We start from the raw sequence: 18,705 nt of genomic DNA, 5'->3' as shown, positions 1-18,705 counted from the left end.
GTAGAGGGGTGGAGGGGTAGAGGGGTAGAGGGAGGGGTAGAGGGGTAGAGAGGTAGAGGGGTAGAGGGGTAGAGGGGTAGAGGGGTAGAGAGGTAGAGGGGTAGAGAGGGAGGGGTAGAGGGTTCTGACCTGTTCGGGTTTGAGCCCGGGTGGGACCCAGGCGTACTCCTCTGAGGCGCAGCCAGAGTAGAGGGGTAGAGAGGTAGAGGGGTAGAGAGGTAGAGGGGTAGAGGGAGTGGTAGAGAGGTAGAGGGGTAGAGGGAGGGGTAGAGGGTTCTGACCTGTTCGGGTTTGAGCCCGGGTGGGACCCAGGCGTACTCCTCTGAGGCGCAGCCAGAGTAGAGGGGTAGAGAGGTAGAGGGGTAGAGGGAGGGGTAGAGAGGTAGAGGGGTAGAGGGAGGGGTAGAGAGGTAGAGGGGTAGAGGGTTCTGACCTGTTCGGGTTTGAGCCCGGGTGGGACCCAGGCGTACTCCTCTGAGGCGCAGCCAGAGTCGTCGTCAGAGATGGAGTGTCTCTGGAACCCTGAGACCATCTTCATCATCATCCTCTCCAGCTGCCCCGGTACTGAGCGCACTGCATGTTCCTCACGCACACACTTACAGTGCACACAGATCTTCCTACACACATACACATACACACACACACACACACACACACACACACACACACACACACACACACACACACACACACACACACACACAGACACACACAGACACACAGACACACAGACACACAGACACACAGACACACACACAGAATCAGTACTGGCTGGTGTTCAGGAATAGACTCTTAGAAAAACAAGTGTGTATCTAGAACCTTACAGGGTTCCTCAGCTGTAGGTTCCCTGTAGAAACATGTCAACAGAGGGTTCTCCATTGAACCCTAAAGGGTTCTTTAAACGCTTCTCCCACAGGAACAACACACACACACACACACACACACACACACACACACACACACACACACACACACACACACAGGGCCGAGCCTGAAGTCAAATCATAGAAACATCCATGTTCCAATACCAGTCACAGCCCACGCCCATCGCCATGGAGACATGGAGACTTCAACCACCAGCCCACAGACATTCCTCACAGTGACTCAACATCCCCCGAGGCCACGCACAACCGCAGTCAACAAACAGGTGTTCATCAAAGAAGAACACACACAGACACACACACACACATACACAGACACACACACAGACACACACACACAGACATACACACAAACACACACACACACAAACACACACACACACACAAACACACACACACACAGACACACACACAAAAACACACACAAACACACACACACATCATTGCACCGAACTAGCAGGAAATGAGGTCACTGACGTAAGCATACTCAACTCTCAGAGCGGTTAAAAGCCTCCCCCTCCACCCTGCCTGTCCGCCCCTGCCCCCCCCGCCCCTCCTGCCCCCGCCCCTCCTGCCCCACCCCCATCATGGCCTTGTTATGTTGACTCAGAGTCAGTGTGTGATCTGGGCCTCTCACTGAGTGGGACTGACAGGGACTGATGGTATACTAGTACAGTATGTAATGTATGTCCATGTGTGTGTGTGTGTGTATGTCCATGTGTGTGTGTGTGTGTGTGTGTATTTTGTGGCTCAAGGTCTGGTCATCAGCCACAGATGGAGGGCAAAGCCGCTTTGTGTGACACTCCCCCTAAACACAACCTCAACACCAGCATTACACACACACACACACACACACACACACACACACACACACACACAAGCCTCCCCTCTCTGGCGGTCAATCCTTTCATGGGGATAAACTGCCTCCACTTTTAATCCCCTTCTCCAAAGTCTCTCCCCCCCCCCCCCCCCCCCCACACACACACACCCGTCCTTACTACTTACTCCAAACATTACAGCAAAGGGTGTCACTCCTGCTCTCCCCAGCCTGCTGTCACTGCTGTGTGTGTGTGTGTGTGTGTGTGTGTGTGTGTGCTGTGCTCTCTGCCCCTGTGTTTATGCAGTAAAACAAATCCAGCCAGATTTATCAACATAAATGCTCTTAAGAAAGTCATCGACTGTAGTCAGAGATCACATGATGAAACCATGGATTCAGGCCTGGGCTGAACCAGAGGGGACCCCCCTCCCTGGGCTGAACCAGAGGGGACCCCCCTCCCTGGGCTGAACCAGAGGGGACCCCCCTCCCTGGGCTGAACCAGAGGGGACCCCCCTCCCTGGGCTGAACCAGAGGGGACCCCCCTCCCTGGGCTGAACCAGAGGGGACCCCCCTCCCTGGGCTGAACCATGGGATGCTTGGGACGGCCTGTCTGATGCCAAACCCACTGAAGTTGAGATTTGAAACAGTTAAGGTTCAGGGTTAAGATTAGGGTTAGGTTCAGGGTTAAGATTAGGGTTAGGTTCAGGGTTAAGATTAGGGTTAGGTAAGGGTTAAGATTAGGGTTAGGTAAGGGTTAAGATTAGGGTTAGGTAAGGGTTAAGATTAGGGTTAGGTTCAGGGTTAAGATTAGGGTTAGGTAAGGGTTAGAGAAAAGAAAGAAAGACTGTTTATTTGCCATGCAATCAATAACCCTAACCCCCCCCGAGACAACACACACGCACTGCACACCCCCCCTTCTGAGACAACACATGTGCACACCCCCCCTTCTGAGACAACACATGTGCACACCCCCCCTTCTGAGACAACACATGTGCACACCCCCCAGGGAGAACAGAGCGCTGGGCACAGGGTCAGCCATATTTCCGGTGCCCCTGGAGCAGTTAGGGGTTAAGTGCCTTGCTCAAGGGCACAACGGCAGTGGTAGGGACCTGGATATGATGCCAGTAACCCTCCAGTCACCAGCTCACATCCAGATCCCTCCTGGAGCGGAGATCAAACTGCTGTCCGATTGCTGGCCGACCTCTCTAACCCCCAGGCTACCTGCCGCCCCAGATTAAGATTAGGGTTAGGTAAGGGTTATGATTAAGGTGAGGTTAAGGGTCAGGGTTAAGGTGAGGTTAAGGGTCAGGGTTTTGGACAGGGTCATCCCAAGGATCCCACAAGCATCTCCCACCCTCCTGTGGCGCTGGCATTGAGTCCCCGTCAAATCAAATCAAATCAAATCAAAGTTTATTTGCCACATACACAGAGTCCAGCCGTAGACAGTGTAGTGGAATACTCAGGGCAGCTAGCTCTCAACAGCGCAACAAAGTAATAATAATAAAAACAATCGTATAAGGTCGCGCAAGTCATGCAAAAAGTAACAATTAAAACCAAAATAAGACGAAGTTCAGCAGCAGCTAAACCCACGGCGGCCATCTTGTGGAGTCCCTCCTAGAGGAGCTGGGATCCCTGCTGTGCTGTGGCTCCTTATATGGGCGTGCTGCTGCTGCCTGGTAAACAGCAGGTCAGATCAGTCTGCCACACTGGGAACTCTGGGAACTCACCCTCACCACGCTGGGAACTCACCCTCGCCACACTGGGAACTCTGGGAACTCACCCTCACCACACTGGGAACTCTGGAAACTCACCCTCACCACACTGGGAACACTGGGAACTCACCCTCAGTCTGCCCCAGATGTCTGTCCTCAGTCTTCTGTTAATGTGTGTACATGTGTGTGGTTATGTAAGTGTGTGTGTGTGGGGGGGGGGGCGGGGGGCATACAGAGTGTGTGTATAGTGCAGATGGCATATTAGCATGAAGTAGCAAAACCTCTTCACACACGCATGCACGCACTCACTCACACACACACTCACACACACACTCACTCACACACTCACTCACACACTCACTCACACACACTCACTCACACACTCACTCACACACACACTCACACACACACTCACACGAGAGGAAGATTAAGCAGGGACAGGCGCAGCAGGGAGGATCCAGTGACAGTTACAGACTGTCTCCTGTGTGAACCAGTGTGTGCCTACGGACGGGCGGGAGGCGTGTGTGTGTGTGTGTGTGTGTGTGTGTGTGTGTGTGTGTTAACCCTCGTCTCTCCTCATCTCTCTGCGCCTTCCAGACCCACAGTCACAGAGGCCAGCCTGGAGGAACATCTAGAGAGCATGTGTGTGTGTGTGTGTGTGTGTGTACGTGTGTGTGTACTAGAGTGTGTGTGTGTATAGCTGGGCCCAGAAGGCGAATGCCACCTACCACACCGCCACGCCCATACGCACACACAATACACACACATACTGAACACACACATACTGAACACACATACTGAACACACATACTGAACACACACTACACATCTACATATACACGCTATGGCTGCATTACATGTTGGGTTAAATATGATCTCCTTCTCCTTCTGGTGTAAAATCATCCAAAAATCCTAAAATACAGAAAACCACCATCCATTAGTTTATGTGGTAATAGAATCTTCTGTTAAACCACTGAACACACTGACGAACTCGGGGAGTAAAGCCGTCTGGGCCACAGCAGGCTGAGCGGCTGAGCCTCTTCCATGAGTGGGACAGGACCACGTCATCCGGTCCTGACCCTCCTACAACCTGAACATCACCTCCCCCAGGAGGACACCTCTCTGTCCTGACTACAACCTGAACATCACCTCCTCCAGGAGGACACCTCTCTGTCCTGACTACAACCTGAACATCACCTCCTCCAGGAGGACACCTCTCTGTCCTGACATCACCTCCTCCAGGAGGACACAATGAGAAGCATAAATATATCCACTAACTTTCTTAGTCACTGCTGAAGAGACCAGCGAGCTACGAGACGTGAGTCACTGCCTGCTGTCATCTTCAACTCTGGAAGGATCAGACCAGGTTCTGGATGTGTGACATCATCACCACCACACATGAACATGAGTGAGTTGTTTCCATGACGGAGCGAGCGGGACTACAAACCCACCTGGTCAACCAACCAATCAAACAGGCTGCCTCCCAGAGCCCCCCTGGCCTCACTATGCCCCTCAAACAAGTCCCAACATCTGACCTGCCTGTCAATCAAGGGACGTCCCACCAAAAAGGCCTTTGTGGTCAGATCCTTGTTAACTAGCTTCGCCTGTCAATCTCCCTGGTATCTCTGGCTATGGAACATCTTAGCTAAAAGTCAAATGAACATGACATTTCAGGTGTGAGTGTGTGAGTGAGTGTGTGTGTGCGTGCGTGCGTGCGTAGGCATGCATACGTGTGTGTGGTGATTAGCTGTGTTTGAAACTGAGTAGCCTCCCTCCGTGGCCTGTGTGTGTGTGTGTGTGTGTGTTCTGAGTCCAGATTAGGTCCCACTCAGTGAAACAGATGGACGGTGTCCCAGAATGCAGCTCTGTGGGCTAATAAGAGAGTGTAATGGCGTCTGTCCTCCCGCCTGACTGAGAGGAGTCCAGACCTGCAGGTCACCAGCAACTCAATTCCTCCTCAGAGGCCTGGCAGCAGGACCATCTGCCCGGTGTGTGTGTGTGTGTGTGTGTGTGTGTGTGTGTGGTGTGTGTGTGTGTGTGTGTGGTGTGTGTGTGTGTGTGTGTGTGTGGTGTGTGCGTATGTGTGTGTGTGTGGTGTGTGTGTGTGTGTGTGTGTGTGTGGTGTGTGTGTGTGTGTGGTGTGTGTGTATGTGTGGTGTGTGTGTGTGTGTACCCTCTCCTCTCCATGGGGGAAGGTGTGACTCTTAATGTGTTATTAAGGGAGAGATGTCACTGGTCCAGGACTCTGGGGGTCTTTAAGCAGTGACCTCCATAAATCCACATCATAGAATCATAGTATCATTCCTCCTCCCATCCATCAGCCTCCTGGTTCTGATGAGACTGGACCTTAAGAACACATCAGCCTTCTGGTTCTGATGAGACCGGACCTTCAGAACACTCCACTGGACCTCCGGCACCAACGCTCCCTCTGCCATAACGTTCAGTAACTCAACCAGAACACAGATGAGTCAGACAGCAGAGAGCTTCAGGTTAGCTCCAGACAGACATGTGTGGTCCACAGGGGAGGCTGGTGGAGGCAGAAACGTGGAGGACGGCCTCATGGTAATAAATGGACTGAGTGAGGAATGGTGTCAAACACACGTGTGTTTCCGTCCTCAAACGTCCTCATTATGTTCCATCCTTTACCAGGAGGCCGTCCTCTGATTTCTACCTCCACCAGCCTCCCCTGATGGTCAAGGCTGACGGGGGTGGGGGGGTGGGTGAAAAGAGACAGGGAAGGAGGGAGGGAGAGAGCCAGAGGGAGAGAAGGTATGTCTGTGTCCCAGCGGTGGGGGCAGTAGCAGGAGCAGAAGAGGGTAATCTCATTAGGATGACGGACAGGATTAGGACTAACCAACAGACCAGCCGGCTGGACACACACAGGAGGGGGGGGGGGGGGGGGGGAGGGAGGAGGGAGGGGGGAGTGTACAACACACGAAGAAAGGGGAGTGAAGATCTAGTTGCTGCTCAGAGACACATGAGGCCTCTGGACCACAGACAGAGTATGCTAACATGCTAACACTGACCCTGCTAACACGTCTACACCTGCAAACTAATGTGCAGAAACACACTGCAATACACACACACACACACACACACACACACACACACACACACACACACACACACACACACACACACACACACACACACACACACACAGTGTGGAATTCCCCTCGCGTCCTCTGGAGTTTGTTCCAGTTCAACGCTCAGCTATTCCATGCTCTCTGGTCGCCGTGACTACATCAACATGATTCCATTAGTCTTATCAACACACTCACTAATGCTTCCATGTCGTGACACCAAACGTATTATCCTCCTTGTTTATTTATTCAAATACCTCCCGTCCATGAGCCACAGAGGACATTACTGATATACATTCATGGCCTCAAGGGCATAAAGGGCTTAAATAAAGGTATAAATCTAAATCAACGGCTTCGTCTGAGGTCTCCCTCCATCCCATGTTAACACACTGGTCTCTGTCATTAACCCCTTCAACAGCTTTAAACGCTTTAAAAGCACACTGCATGTCCCATGGCAATCTCTGTGCCCTGTGTGTGTGTGTGTGTGTGTGTGTGTGTGTGTGTGTGTGTGTGTGTGTGTGTGAGTGTGTGTGTGAGTGTGAGTGTGTGTGTGTGTGTGTCAGTGTGAGTGTGTGTGTGTGTCAGTGTGAGTGTGAGTGTATGTGTGTGTAATCTGTGTTGTGTGGATTACATCCACTCCCATTATCATTAACGTACACACTCCCCTCAGGGGGCCTCCTTCTCACACCACCGGGCTGGTCCGCCTGGACGGAGGACCTGTGACCTGTGACCTGTGTGATAATGTCTGTTTGTCTGTGTTGGTGTTAATTGTTGACATGTCAGTTCAAGGCTAATCTGCTGTTTAAGGACACGTTCACTCTGACATGCATACATACACAGATTATGCACACGCACACGCACACTCACACACGCACAACAAGGAAACTTGAACATTTCCGACTGCAATCGTAGACCTGAGATCTCAGTTTCCCGCTCTCTCAGAATCAGCCAATAGGAACTCGATGCAAAATCCTATGCTAAATCTTAGAGGGAAGCTCAGAATTTCAAGGACCACTTGAATGCACCATAAAACGGACTGTTCCTCAGTGAGTGACTGACATCCACATAGTAGCAACAGGCATACCAGAGACACACCCAGCAGCAGGAGACTGGGATCCTTTCTGTCTCCTTGTCTTTTAATGGTTTCTATTCATATTCCTGCAAAGCGCATTGTGTTAAATGTGCTCTATAAATAAAGTTTGATTTGATTGACAGGGGAAAAAGACACATCCATTCTCAAAGACACAAACCTGCTGTAATATGAAACATGCCCTAACCCTAACCCTAACCCAGGCCAGAGACCCTGTTACAAGTAACATGACTAACCCTAACCAAGGAAACCAGCCATCGCCTGGGGAGATGCAGGCTGGTGGGTGAAACAGAAACAAAGAGATCTCTTGCAGTCTTGCTCCGATGCTAATTATTGTTTTGGTAAATCATCGTTTTGTCTTCTTCATAACTAGACACAGGTACCAGATGTGGCGGTTTGCTCTGTCCCAGCTCAGTTTACTGTTACAGACAACAGAAGCAGTAAAATGCTGGTAATGTACTGGGAAATGGCTGTGCGTAAAAAGAAGTTAGGAGACGTACCTCCACCCATGCATGTGAAAGCCAGGACACTGATCTCCACAACGCATGCATGGCTGTCCTCGGTCTGGGTCCTCCTCTTCCTCCTGAACACAACAACACAACATCAGTTAACCTGAACCCAACATCACAACATCAGTTAACCTGAACCCAACAACATCAGTTAACCTGAACCCAACAACACAACATCAGTTAACCTGAACACAACAACACAACATCAGTTAACCTGAACACAACAACACAACATCAGTTAACCTGAACACAACAACACAACATCAGTTAACCTGAACACAACAACATCAGTTAACCTGAACACAACAACACAACATCAGTTAACCTGAACACAACAACACAACATCAGTTAACCTGAACACAACAACATCAGTTAACCTGAACACAACATCACAACATCAGTTAACCTGAACACAACAACATCAGTTAACCTGAACACAACATCAGTTAGCCTGAACACAACAACACAACATCAGTTAACCTGAACCCAACAACATCAGTTAACCTGAACACAACATCACTTCATCTGGAACTACAATATAAAGAACACTTGCTAGACTTCGAAGCGGAGCATCAAAAAACCAAGTGAAAGCTCGGCTGGCTCATTCCACTTCAGTGAGAAGCGGTGGATTTAGTTTGAGGTCAATCCTCTCCAGCCTTTTCTACAGTCTCTGAGTGCTAGAGAGCATTCCCATCCTAGAGCAGTTTCTAGGGCCAAGCCAAGTAAGTTGAAGCATATCCAGGAACACAAACTAACAAATCCCCTCCTCCTCAGACGCCTGCTCTAACTCCCCCACACACAGACATGCACAAGTGATTGCATCACATATAGAACGCATGTTTGGACAGGACTTTACGACCAGATGGGAATCATTCTCCTAATCTATATGATGGTACAGAGAGACAGGCGATACCGTACTCTCTCTCTGCTGGGAGTCACTAGTGGAAACACACACCAGCGTCCCCCGCTGAGGCAGCCTCATAGGAACAGGGTGTGAGGTCATCATCTGTGAGGTCATCATCTGTGAGGTCATGTTTATGCCGCGGGGTCAGTGAATCTTCTTGTTTGTGTGTACACACATACAGTAGCGTATTGCGTCTGTGTGTGTGTGTGTGTGTGTGTGTTGCTCTACAGTGGTGTCTCTTTTACGAGGAGGGAGGAAGGACACAAAGACAGGAAGTGTGCTGCTCCCTTTCCTGTCTGTGTAGTCTGTCCGTCTCCACTTTCCTTTCCTCTGACGCCCTTATCCTCCTCTCCTCTCCTCTCCTCCCCTCCCCTCCTCTCCTCCTCTCCTCCTCTCCTCCTCTCCTCTCCTCTCCTCCTCTCCTCTCCTCTCCTCTCCTCTCCTCTCCTCTCCTCTCCTCTCCTCTCCTCTCCTCTCCTCTCCTCCCCCTCTCCTCCCCTCCCCTCCTCTCCTCTCCTCTCCTCTCCTCTCCTCAATGGCCTTGTCTATCTGATCCCACTTTCAGATTGTTTTTAATTTGTGGTGTTTGACAATGTACAGTATCAGTCTGGGGAGGGACATGGAGATCAGCTCAGTAGGAGGGTGACGTTAATGTTCATGTCAAGCCAGTTCTGAAGTACCAGGGTTTTATTGCTACTTTACCTGCCTTGAGGCTGGGATGGGAATGCTGCTGCACTTTGCATCTGGGTGCACCTCTGCATTAGAGGAGGCTGGAGGAGGGAGGAGTCAGAGGACGGGCCAACGCTCTGCATTAGAGGCTGAAGGAGGGAGGAGTCAGAGGACGGGCCAACGCTCTGCATTAGAGGCTGAAGGAGGGAGGAGTCAGAGGACGGGCCAACGCTCTGCATTAGAGGCTGAAGGAGGGAGGAGTCAGAGGACGGGCCAACGCTCTGCATTAGAGGCTGAAGGAGGGAGGAGTCAGAGGACGGGCCAACGCTCTGCATTAGAGGCTGAAGGAGGGAGGAGTCAGAGGACGGGCCAACGCTCTGCATTAGAGGCTGAAGGAGGGAGGAGTCAGAGGACGGGCCAACGCTCTGCATTAGAGGCTGAAGGAGGGAGAAGTCAGAGGACGGGCCAACGCTCTGCATTAGAGGCTGAAGGAGGGAGGAGTCAGAGGACGGGCCAACGCTCTGCATTAGAGGCTGAATGAGGGAGAAGTCAGAGGACGGGCCAACGCTCTACATTAGAGGCTGAAGGAGGGAGAAGTCAGAGGACGGGCCAACGCTCTGCATTAGAGGCTGGAGGAGGGAGGAGTCAGAGGACGGGCCAACGCTCTGCATTAGAGGCTGGAGGAGGGAGGAGTCAGAGGACGGGCCAACGCTCTGCCTTAGAGGCTGGAGGAGGGAGGAGTCAGAGGACGGGCCAACGCTCTGCATTAAGATCAGAGCCACGGTCGACTCTCTCTTCCCAAAACTACAGGGACCGTAAACGTGTTTGTCTGTCTTCTAAAGGTGTTTGCTCAAATACAGATCAGATATATATATTATATATACAGTACCAGTCAAAAGTTTGGACACACCTTCTCATTCAATGGTTTTTCTTTATTTTTTATTATTTTCTACATTGTAGATTAATATTGAAGACATCAGAACTATGAAGGAACACATATGGAATTATGTAGTAAACAAAAAAGTGTTAAACAAACCGGAATATGTTTTATATTTTAGATTCTTCAAAGTAGCCACCTTTTGGTTTGATGACAGCTTTGCACATTCTTGGCAAGGTGTGTCCAAACTTTTGACTGGTACTGTACATACATATATATATATATATATATACACACATATATAGAACAATAGCTGAAGGTTCATTGAACAAAGTAGGCTAAGCAGCTCAGGCCAGCGTGTGCTAGCTGTGTGCTAGCTGTGTGCTAGCTGTGTGCTAGCTGTGTGCTAGCTGTGTGCTAGCTGTGTGCTAGCTGTGTGGTGAGTGTAGAACAGGCAAACACTATTTCCTGTATTCAGTTTAACGATGACAACCTGCCGCCCTGTTCTGAGCCCTCAGCATCAACAGGTCGGACCGCAACGTTCACACGCTACCCAAACACACATCACATCATTTACATACCAGTTTACTGCAGCTGTCACATGACTAAATACCGGCACACTGACACTGACAGGCACATGCACTCTCTCACACACACACACACACACACACACACACACACACACACACACACACACACACACACACACACACACACACACACACACACACACACACACACACACACACACACACACACACACACACTCAACAGCAGTAAATTATCTAAACAAAACACTGCCGGGTAGAAAGTTATCCAAATCCACAACAGACTGAGCACAGTGTGATTGAAAGTCTTGAACGCAGCCCAGTGTACCATGGTGAGGTGGGGGAGGGGGGGGTTGGACTGGAGGTTTCTGGATGACTGGGCCTTTCTGTTCTCATTTCCTCATGTGGTTCCTGGACGTTCAGAACGACATGGTCACTGACCCGGGGGGGAGGAGGAGGAGGAGGGGGGGACTCCCAACTCCAATTATACAACCTATCTAGACACTGTGCTATACTGTCCCAGAATACACACTCCTTCACTCATGTTCTTGAGACGGACAGTGATCTTAGGCTAACCCTAACCCTAACCCTATTCCATATTGTTTTTAAGGAAAGTTAACTTGAAAGCTTAATCACAGAGAAATAGAATCAGACCAAAGCAAACAGAGACAGACACATATGTCCTGATCAGTCTTTCTCCACCGCATTTCCTTCAATGAAGTCAACCACTGAGAGATCAGCAGGTCAGTCACATGGTCCCTGAGTTGAATTCATACAAACTAAAAAACATTTCTTCCTCAACTTCCCATGATCCTTTGTCTACTTCACATCCTGCCCCTAAACACACATGCTCAGTGGAGACTGCTGGAGGAGGACATCAGAGGACAGCTTCATTGGAATTCATGAGGACTCCTTCCACCCACACAGAGTAAGAGAGTTATCTCTGCGGAATGTGATCTATGGTAACACATGTGCTTGAACAAACAGTTTTTCTTGAACCCTGCTACACCAGGGAGCCCACTGCTCCACCAGGGAGCCCACTGCTGCACCAGGGAGCCCACTGCTACACCAGGGAGCCCACTGCTCCACCAGGGAGCCCACTGCTCCATTAGGATTAGGAGATAGAGATGTAGATAGAGATGTGTGAGAGAGAGAGAGAGAGAGAGAGAGAGAGAGAATACCCAATCTTTTTGGATAAAGGAATCCAACTTTACAATCAATGAAGGCTCAACTTTTCTGTGAGTTGATCATCATCCAGAGTCGTGTAACCAGATGGGTCTGTAGGCGTCCAGTCAGCTGGTGTAATACATATGAAGTATGAAGGCCCTTGACTCTGGCGTCTTTAGAAAACTGAATTAAAGAAACACAGGGTCAAACTCTATCCATCACAGCACTGATTTTGCTCTGAGAAAATGCTGGCATGAGCAGACGCTCCCATCTGTAAACGGATCCAGAACCCCACCAAGCTGGTTCTAATCAGCACCGCCTGGCCTCCCAGAATCCTCCTCTAACATACCAACGCACGGGGCCGAGGAACGGTATCAGTAAAGATCTGCTTTAATCCATCTGATTACGCTCCGTAGAACGTCAGATTAAGATTAAGACTGAAGTTAGATACTGTGGTGTTCACTGAGGAGGACAGGCGCTGTGTGTATGAACACAGACGCAACACAGAGCTCAAACAGGGGAGGCTGGAGGACGTAGAAATCGGAGGATTTTTGGTGGTGGTGAACCAGAGAAGGCAGAAATCAGGTCGGAATGAGGCATTTAATACCATTCCTTATTCCATTCCATGCATTACAATGAGCCCGTCCTCCGATTTCTACCTCCACCAGCCTCCACTGAAGTTAAAGTAACGTGAGGTTGTATTTGTGTGGATCTAATCATTCCTCCAAGTCTGATGGCCCATCAGGGTTAGCAGAGGGAGCTGTGATTGGTGGAGGAGGGAGGAAGTGACTGTGTATATAGGATGTAAACACAATGTTTGAATTCCCATTTCACAACAACACAAACCTCTCCACTGGGGAGGCTGCTGGAGGTAGAAATCGGAGGACGGGCTCATCATTGTAATGGCATCAAAGACCTCATTCCATTCCATGCCTCCTCTTCATCCCTGCCTATCCTCAACAGAGACTTCTGCTCTGAAAATAACTACCAAAACATTTTTAGAAAGGGAAAAGATCCACACACACACACACACACACACACACACACACACACACACACACACACACACACACACACACACACACACACACACACACACACACACACACACACACACACACACACACACACACACACACACACACACACACACACACACACCTCACTATGCCATGTTTACCCTACTGTGTCTGACCTTGATATCCACTTTATCTAAAAGCTTTTTGTTATCACAAAGTGGATATGATGACAGTTTGTTCTCTAAGGCCTCTGCTGGGTAAGGCCATGGAACAGCAGAGAGCCAGGGCTGCAGAGGACTCACACCAGAGTAGAGTACAGTAGAGTACAGTAGACTAGAGTAGAGTACAGTACAGTAGAGTAGAGTAGACTAGAGTAGAGTACAGTAGACTAGAGTAGAGTAGAGTAGAGTACAGTAGAGTAGACTAGAGTAGAGTACAGTAGAGTAGAGTAGAGTAGACTAGACTAGAGTAGACTAGAGTAGAGTACAGTAGAGTACAGTAGACTAGAGTAGAGTAGAGTACAGTACAGTAGAGTAGAGTAGAGTAGAGTAGAGTAGAGTAGACTAGAGTAGAGTACAGTAGAGTACAGTAGAGTACAGTAGAGTAGAGTAGAGTAGAGTAGACTAGAGTAGAGTACAGTAGACTAGAGTAGAGTACAGTACAGTAGAGTAGAGTAGAGTAGACTAGAGTAGAGTAGAGTAGAGTACAGTAGACTAGAGTAGAGTACAGTAGAGTAGAGTACAATAGAGTAGAGTACAGTAGACTAGAGTAGAGTACAGTAGAGTAGAGTAGACTAGAGTAGAGTACAATAGACTAGAGTAGAGTAGACTAGAGTAGAGTACAATAGAGTAGAGTACAGTAGACTAGAGTAGAGTACAGTAGAGTAGAGTAGACTAGAGTAGAGTACAGTAGAGTAGAGTAGAGTACAATAGAGTAGAGTAGACTAGAGTACATTGTACTAGCAGTAAAATAGTATTTATGACTGTTAACAACTGTATTTACCTGACAGGTAAGTCTAAAATAACCACCCAGAGCAGATCCACTGGAACCCAGCAGTAAGAGACACTGATGTTCTGACAGGTTCCTGACAGCTCTCTAACACTCAGAGGCTTCCTGTTCTGTGTGTTAGGGTTAGGGTAGAGTTAAACATTAACAGAGGAGGGGTCAGGGGGTCACAGCGTGGCATGCTGGGTAAATGGGACTCTCCTCGCTGGATTAGATCAAACAGACAGCCTGTAGGCTAGGAGTCACACACACACACACACACACACACACACACTCACACACACACACACACACACACTGTCCCTCTGTAGGCTAGGAGTCTACTCTGTCCCTGCCGCTCACACACACACACACGCACACGCACACGCACACGCACACACACACACACTACACACACGCGCACGCGCGCACACACACACACACACACACACACACACACACACACACACACACACGCTACACACACACATTACACACACACACACACACACAGTAGGGGCCTACAGTAGGGGTGGTTTTCTCTCTGGATAAGACACCAAAGCCCCTGTTGCTGTGAGCTCTCTACTGTACCTGTGTGTGTGAAGACGTGCGTCCTGTGTGTGTGTCCTGTGTGTGTGTCCTGCAGTGAACAAGGTGACTCAGTTTTTGACACAGTTTGTGTTCTACTGTACTTCAGATGTACTTCAGATCTACTGTACTTCAGATCTACTGTACGTTCTATCCGCCGTTTCCTGCTGTTGTTGGGGCTTTGATAAGAGAGCGAGGTGTTTGGGGTTAGGGTCAGGGTCAGGGCTAGGGTCAGGGCTAGGGTCAGGGTCAGGGCTAGGGTCAGGGTTAGGGTCAGGGCTAGGGTCAGGGTCAGGGCTAGGGTCAGGGCTAGGGTCAGGGTCAGGGCTAGGGTCAGGGTCAGGGTTAGGGTCAGGGTTAGGGTTGGGGTTAACTAACCCTAACCCTTTGATAAGAGAGCGAGGTGTTTGGGATAATCATCTGCTGCTTCCTGAAAACAGATCCCCAGCAGTCGACCTGACCAAGCAGTCAACCTGACCAAGCAGTCAACCTGACCAAGCAGTCAACCTGACCAAGCAGTCAACCTGACCATCCCCAGCAGTCAACCTGACCATCCCCAGCAGTCGACCTGACCAAGTCTGGACCTACAGGGCTTCCTCTTTCACTGTAGTATTATTATTATAATTATTATTAATATTATTATTATTAATATTATAATACCGGTGTTAAAACTGAGGAAACATTAAATGCTGCAGTCTTTAGAATTTTGCAACAATGTGTTTTTTTTGCTGTCTAGACTAGCTGACTTATACTGATACTGGCTTTGAATTGTGCATGTCTCAATGCTTCATATCAAATCCAAAATAATACACAACCTTCAGACTTCCTGTGTGGCAGGCCAGCGCCCGCTCAGACAGCAGATCTATGTGTGCTGCGTTTCACCAGCAAGATCCAGCAGAATTACAGTGGGATTCACCAGTTACATTCACTGGAGATAGTCCAAGCCTGCCAACAGCCACACAGCAGGCTCCTCTCTCTGTCCCAGCTACAGCAGGCTCCTCTCTCTGTCCCAGCTACAGCAGGCTCCTCTCTCTGTCCCAGCTACAGCAGGCTCCTCTCTCTGTCCCACCTACAGCAGGCTCCTCTCTATGTCCCAGCTACAGCAGGCTTCTACAGCAGGCTCCTCTCTCTGTCCCAGCTACAGCAGGCTTCTACAGCAGGCTCCTCTCTCTGTCCCAGCTACAGCAGGCTCCTCTCTCTGTCCCAGCTACAGCAGGCTCCTCTCTCTGTCCCAGCTACAGCAGGCTCCTCTCTCTGTCCCACCTACAGCAGGCTCCTCTCTCTGTCCCACCTACAGCAGGCTCCTCTCTGTCCCACCTACAGCAGGCTTCTACAGCAGGCTCCTCTCTCTGTCCCACCTACAGCAGGCTTCTACAGCAGGCTCCTCTCTCTGTCCCAGCTACAGCAGGCTCCTCTCTCTGTCCCAGCTACAGCAGGCTCCTCTCTCTGTCCCAGCTACAGCAGGCTCCTCTCTCTGTCCCACCTACAGCAGGCTCCTCTCTCTGTCCCACCTACAGCAGGCTCCTCTCTCTGTCCCAGCTACAGCAGGCTCCTCTCTCTGTCCCAGCTACAGCAGGCTCCTCTCTCTGTCCCACCTACAGCAGGCTCCTCTCTCTGTCCCAGCTACAGCAGGCTCCTCTCTCTGTCCCACCTACAGCAGGCTTCTACAGCAGGCTCCTCTCTCTGTCCCACCTACAGCAGGCTCCTCTCTCTGTCCCAGCTACAGCAGGCTCCTCTCTCTGTCCCAGCTACAGCAGGCTCCTCTCTCTGTCCCACCTACAGCAGGCTCCTCTCTATGTCCCAGCTACAGCAGGCTCCTCTCTCTGTCCCAGCTACAGCAGGCTTCTACAGCAGGCTCCTCTCTCTGTCCCACCTACAGCAGGCTCCTCTCTCTGTCCCAGCTACAGCAGGCTCCTCTCTCTGTCCCAGCTACAGCAGGCTCCTCTCTCTGTCCCAGCTACAGCAGGCTCCTCTCTCTGTCCCAGCTACAGCAGGCTCCTCTCTCTGTCCCACCTACAGCAGGCTCCTCTCTCTGTCCCACCTACAGCAGGCTTCTACAGCAGGCTCCTCTCTCTGTCCCACCTACAGCAGGCTTCTACAGCAGGCTCCTCTCTCTGTCCCACCTACAGCAGGCTCCTCTCTCTGTCCCAGCTACAGCAGGCTCCTCTCTCTGTCCCACCTACAGCAGGCTTCTACAGCAGGCTCCTCTCTCTGTCCCAGCTACAGCAGGCTCCTCTCTGTCCCAGCTACATTAGACACTGAATAAACTATGTACTTCCTGGAGCAGCCAGGACCACCCCATCTAATGTGTTTCTGATTCATACATCAGTTCTTGTTGAGAAATAAGCCTGTTGCCCCTACCTTTGACACACACCAGCTTGTGTGAATAACTAAAGCTGTGCGCGTACACATATATCTATATATATACATATGTGTGTGTGTGTGTGTGTTCGTGTGTGTGTGTGTGTGTGTGTGTTCGTGTGTGATACTTTGAATCGTGTAAAGTACATTCATGTCTAACCTGTGCAGGTAAATACATATGACGTAGGTGACCTTACGCCCCTCCTACCCAACGGCGATTCAACTTTGTTCAGAAAACAAAGAACTGAACAGGAGAAGCAGATCAACTTTCCCCAACTCTGCGATACAAAGACGCACAGAATAATAGAATGGAGTTCAAAAAATATTTGAACAAAAACAACTGAACTCCTCAAACGTTGCAGAATGCTTTGGGGTTACATTGTTCAAGTTCATCAACGTATGTTATTACGCGTTATTACACTTTCCAGGACAACAGAATAAACACGGGCACCCGGTGGATGTGTTCTCAACCCTCCAGGTAGCCGTGAAGGCCTCTATCTCGGTATATAACGACCTGTAAAACCCGAAGTTGACGGCAAGAGAAGTTCCGGTGATTCTACTTACCGGACGATTCGACCGTCGCTTTTTGGATCCGCGCGTAAACATGTCGGTGTTCCACAACAAGCCGCTTCGTTGTTTTAAAACAGTCCGGAAGGGTTGAAGTGTAGTCTGTGGTTAGAAGAGGTGTCTGTATTCACAGGACAACGCAACATAAACGTCTGTACTCCTACAAACCCTGTCCGACATGCTGCCCCAACCACACAAATCCTCTCTTTAACTTTTACGCGACTGAGAGAGTTGGAAATGACTGACGCATACGTCAGCACGCTACACACACCTAGAGGGCTGCACTTCAGCACGGAGGCTTACAGGACCGTGCCTCCCCAACACCCTTCCTGCCCCCCTCCCTGTCCCGGGCCCCATACAGTACCGTACCTACACCCTTCCTGCCCCCCCCCCAATCCTCCTCCTCCTCCCGGGCCCTTACCGTGCGCCTCTCCGGTTGAGGTTCCACATCGTCCATCTGTTACCCACCGATACCACCGTGGGAGGAGTCACCGTTTTAAAGGTGTAGAGAACCACAGCGCAAGGTAATTTAACCATAACCTAACCCAAACCCTAACCCTGGAATGTAGGACTGAATAGGACTAGAAACAGGATTATCCATGCACCCAAGCTGGCCTCTGCTTCATGTTCGTGTCTGCAGGCTGGAACAAGAGCAATGACATCAGGGATTAATTTCAAAACACTCTTGTTTATCTGTGACCCCAAACAGAGGATTATGTGTCTAAATAAACAATACAAACATAAGCCAAAATGAGTTGTGGCATTCAGATGAGCTCTCCATCATTCCATGGACAGTATACCTCAACTTCTACAACTATCTATCTCTGTACCTGTGGAACACTGGAATAACTATGGTAACAACATTGTAATAACGTTGTTGTTGATATTGTTGTTGTTGTTGCAAAGACACTTAGCAGCTGCTTGGTTG

The 18,705-nt window shown here is 49.9% G+C and overlaps 1 protein-coding gene across 2 annotated transcripts in view; it reads right to left on the bottom strand.

Annotated features, from left to right (window-relative positions):
• Positions 1–18,474, bottom strand: part of prickle3 (prickle homolog 3) — a 25,916-nt gene extending 7,442 nt beyond the window's left edge. For both annotated transcript variants that reach the window (XR_014554367.1, XM_083675547.1), the window contains exons 1-3: positions 17,775–18,474; positions 8,084–8,166; positions 434–617 (exon numbers count right to left, since the gene is read on the bottom strand). Coding sequence is in view for 1 of the 2 variants with exons in the window: in XM_083675547.1 (XP_083531673.1) it covers positions 434–617; positions 8,084–8,166; positions 17,775–17,816 (309 nt within the window). In the remaining variant the exon portion in view is untranslated. The remainder of the gene's footprint in view (positions 1–433; positions 618–8,083; positions 8,167–17,774) is intronic.
• Positions 18,475–18,705: the final 231 nt, after the last annotated feature.

This window comes from Argentina silus (genome assembly GCF_951799395.1).
Source record: "Argentina silus genome assembly, chromosome: 8".
NCBI classification, from domain to species: Eukaryota; Metazoa; Chordata; class Actinopteri; order Argentiniformes; family Argentinidae; genus Argentina; species Argentina silus.
Note: the sequence above shows the minus strand (reverse complement) of the source record. Positions and strands in the feature narration are given on the sequence as shown.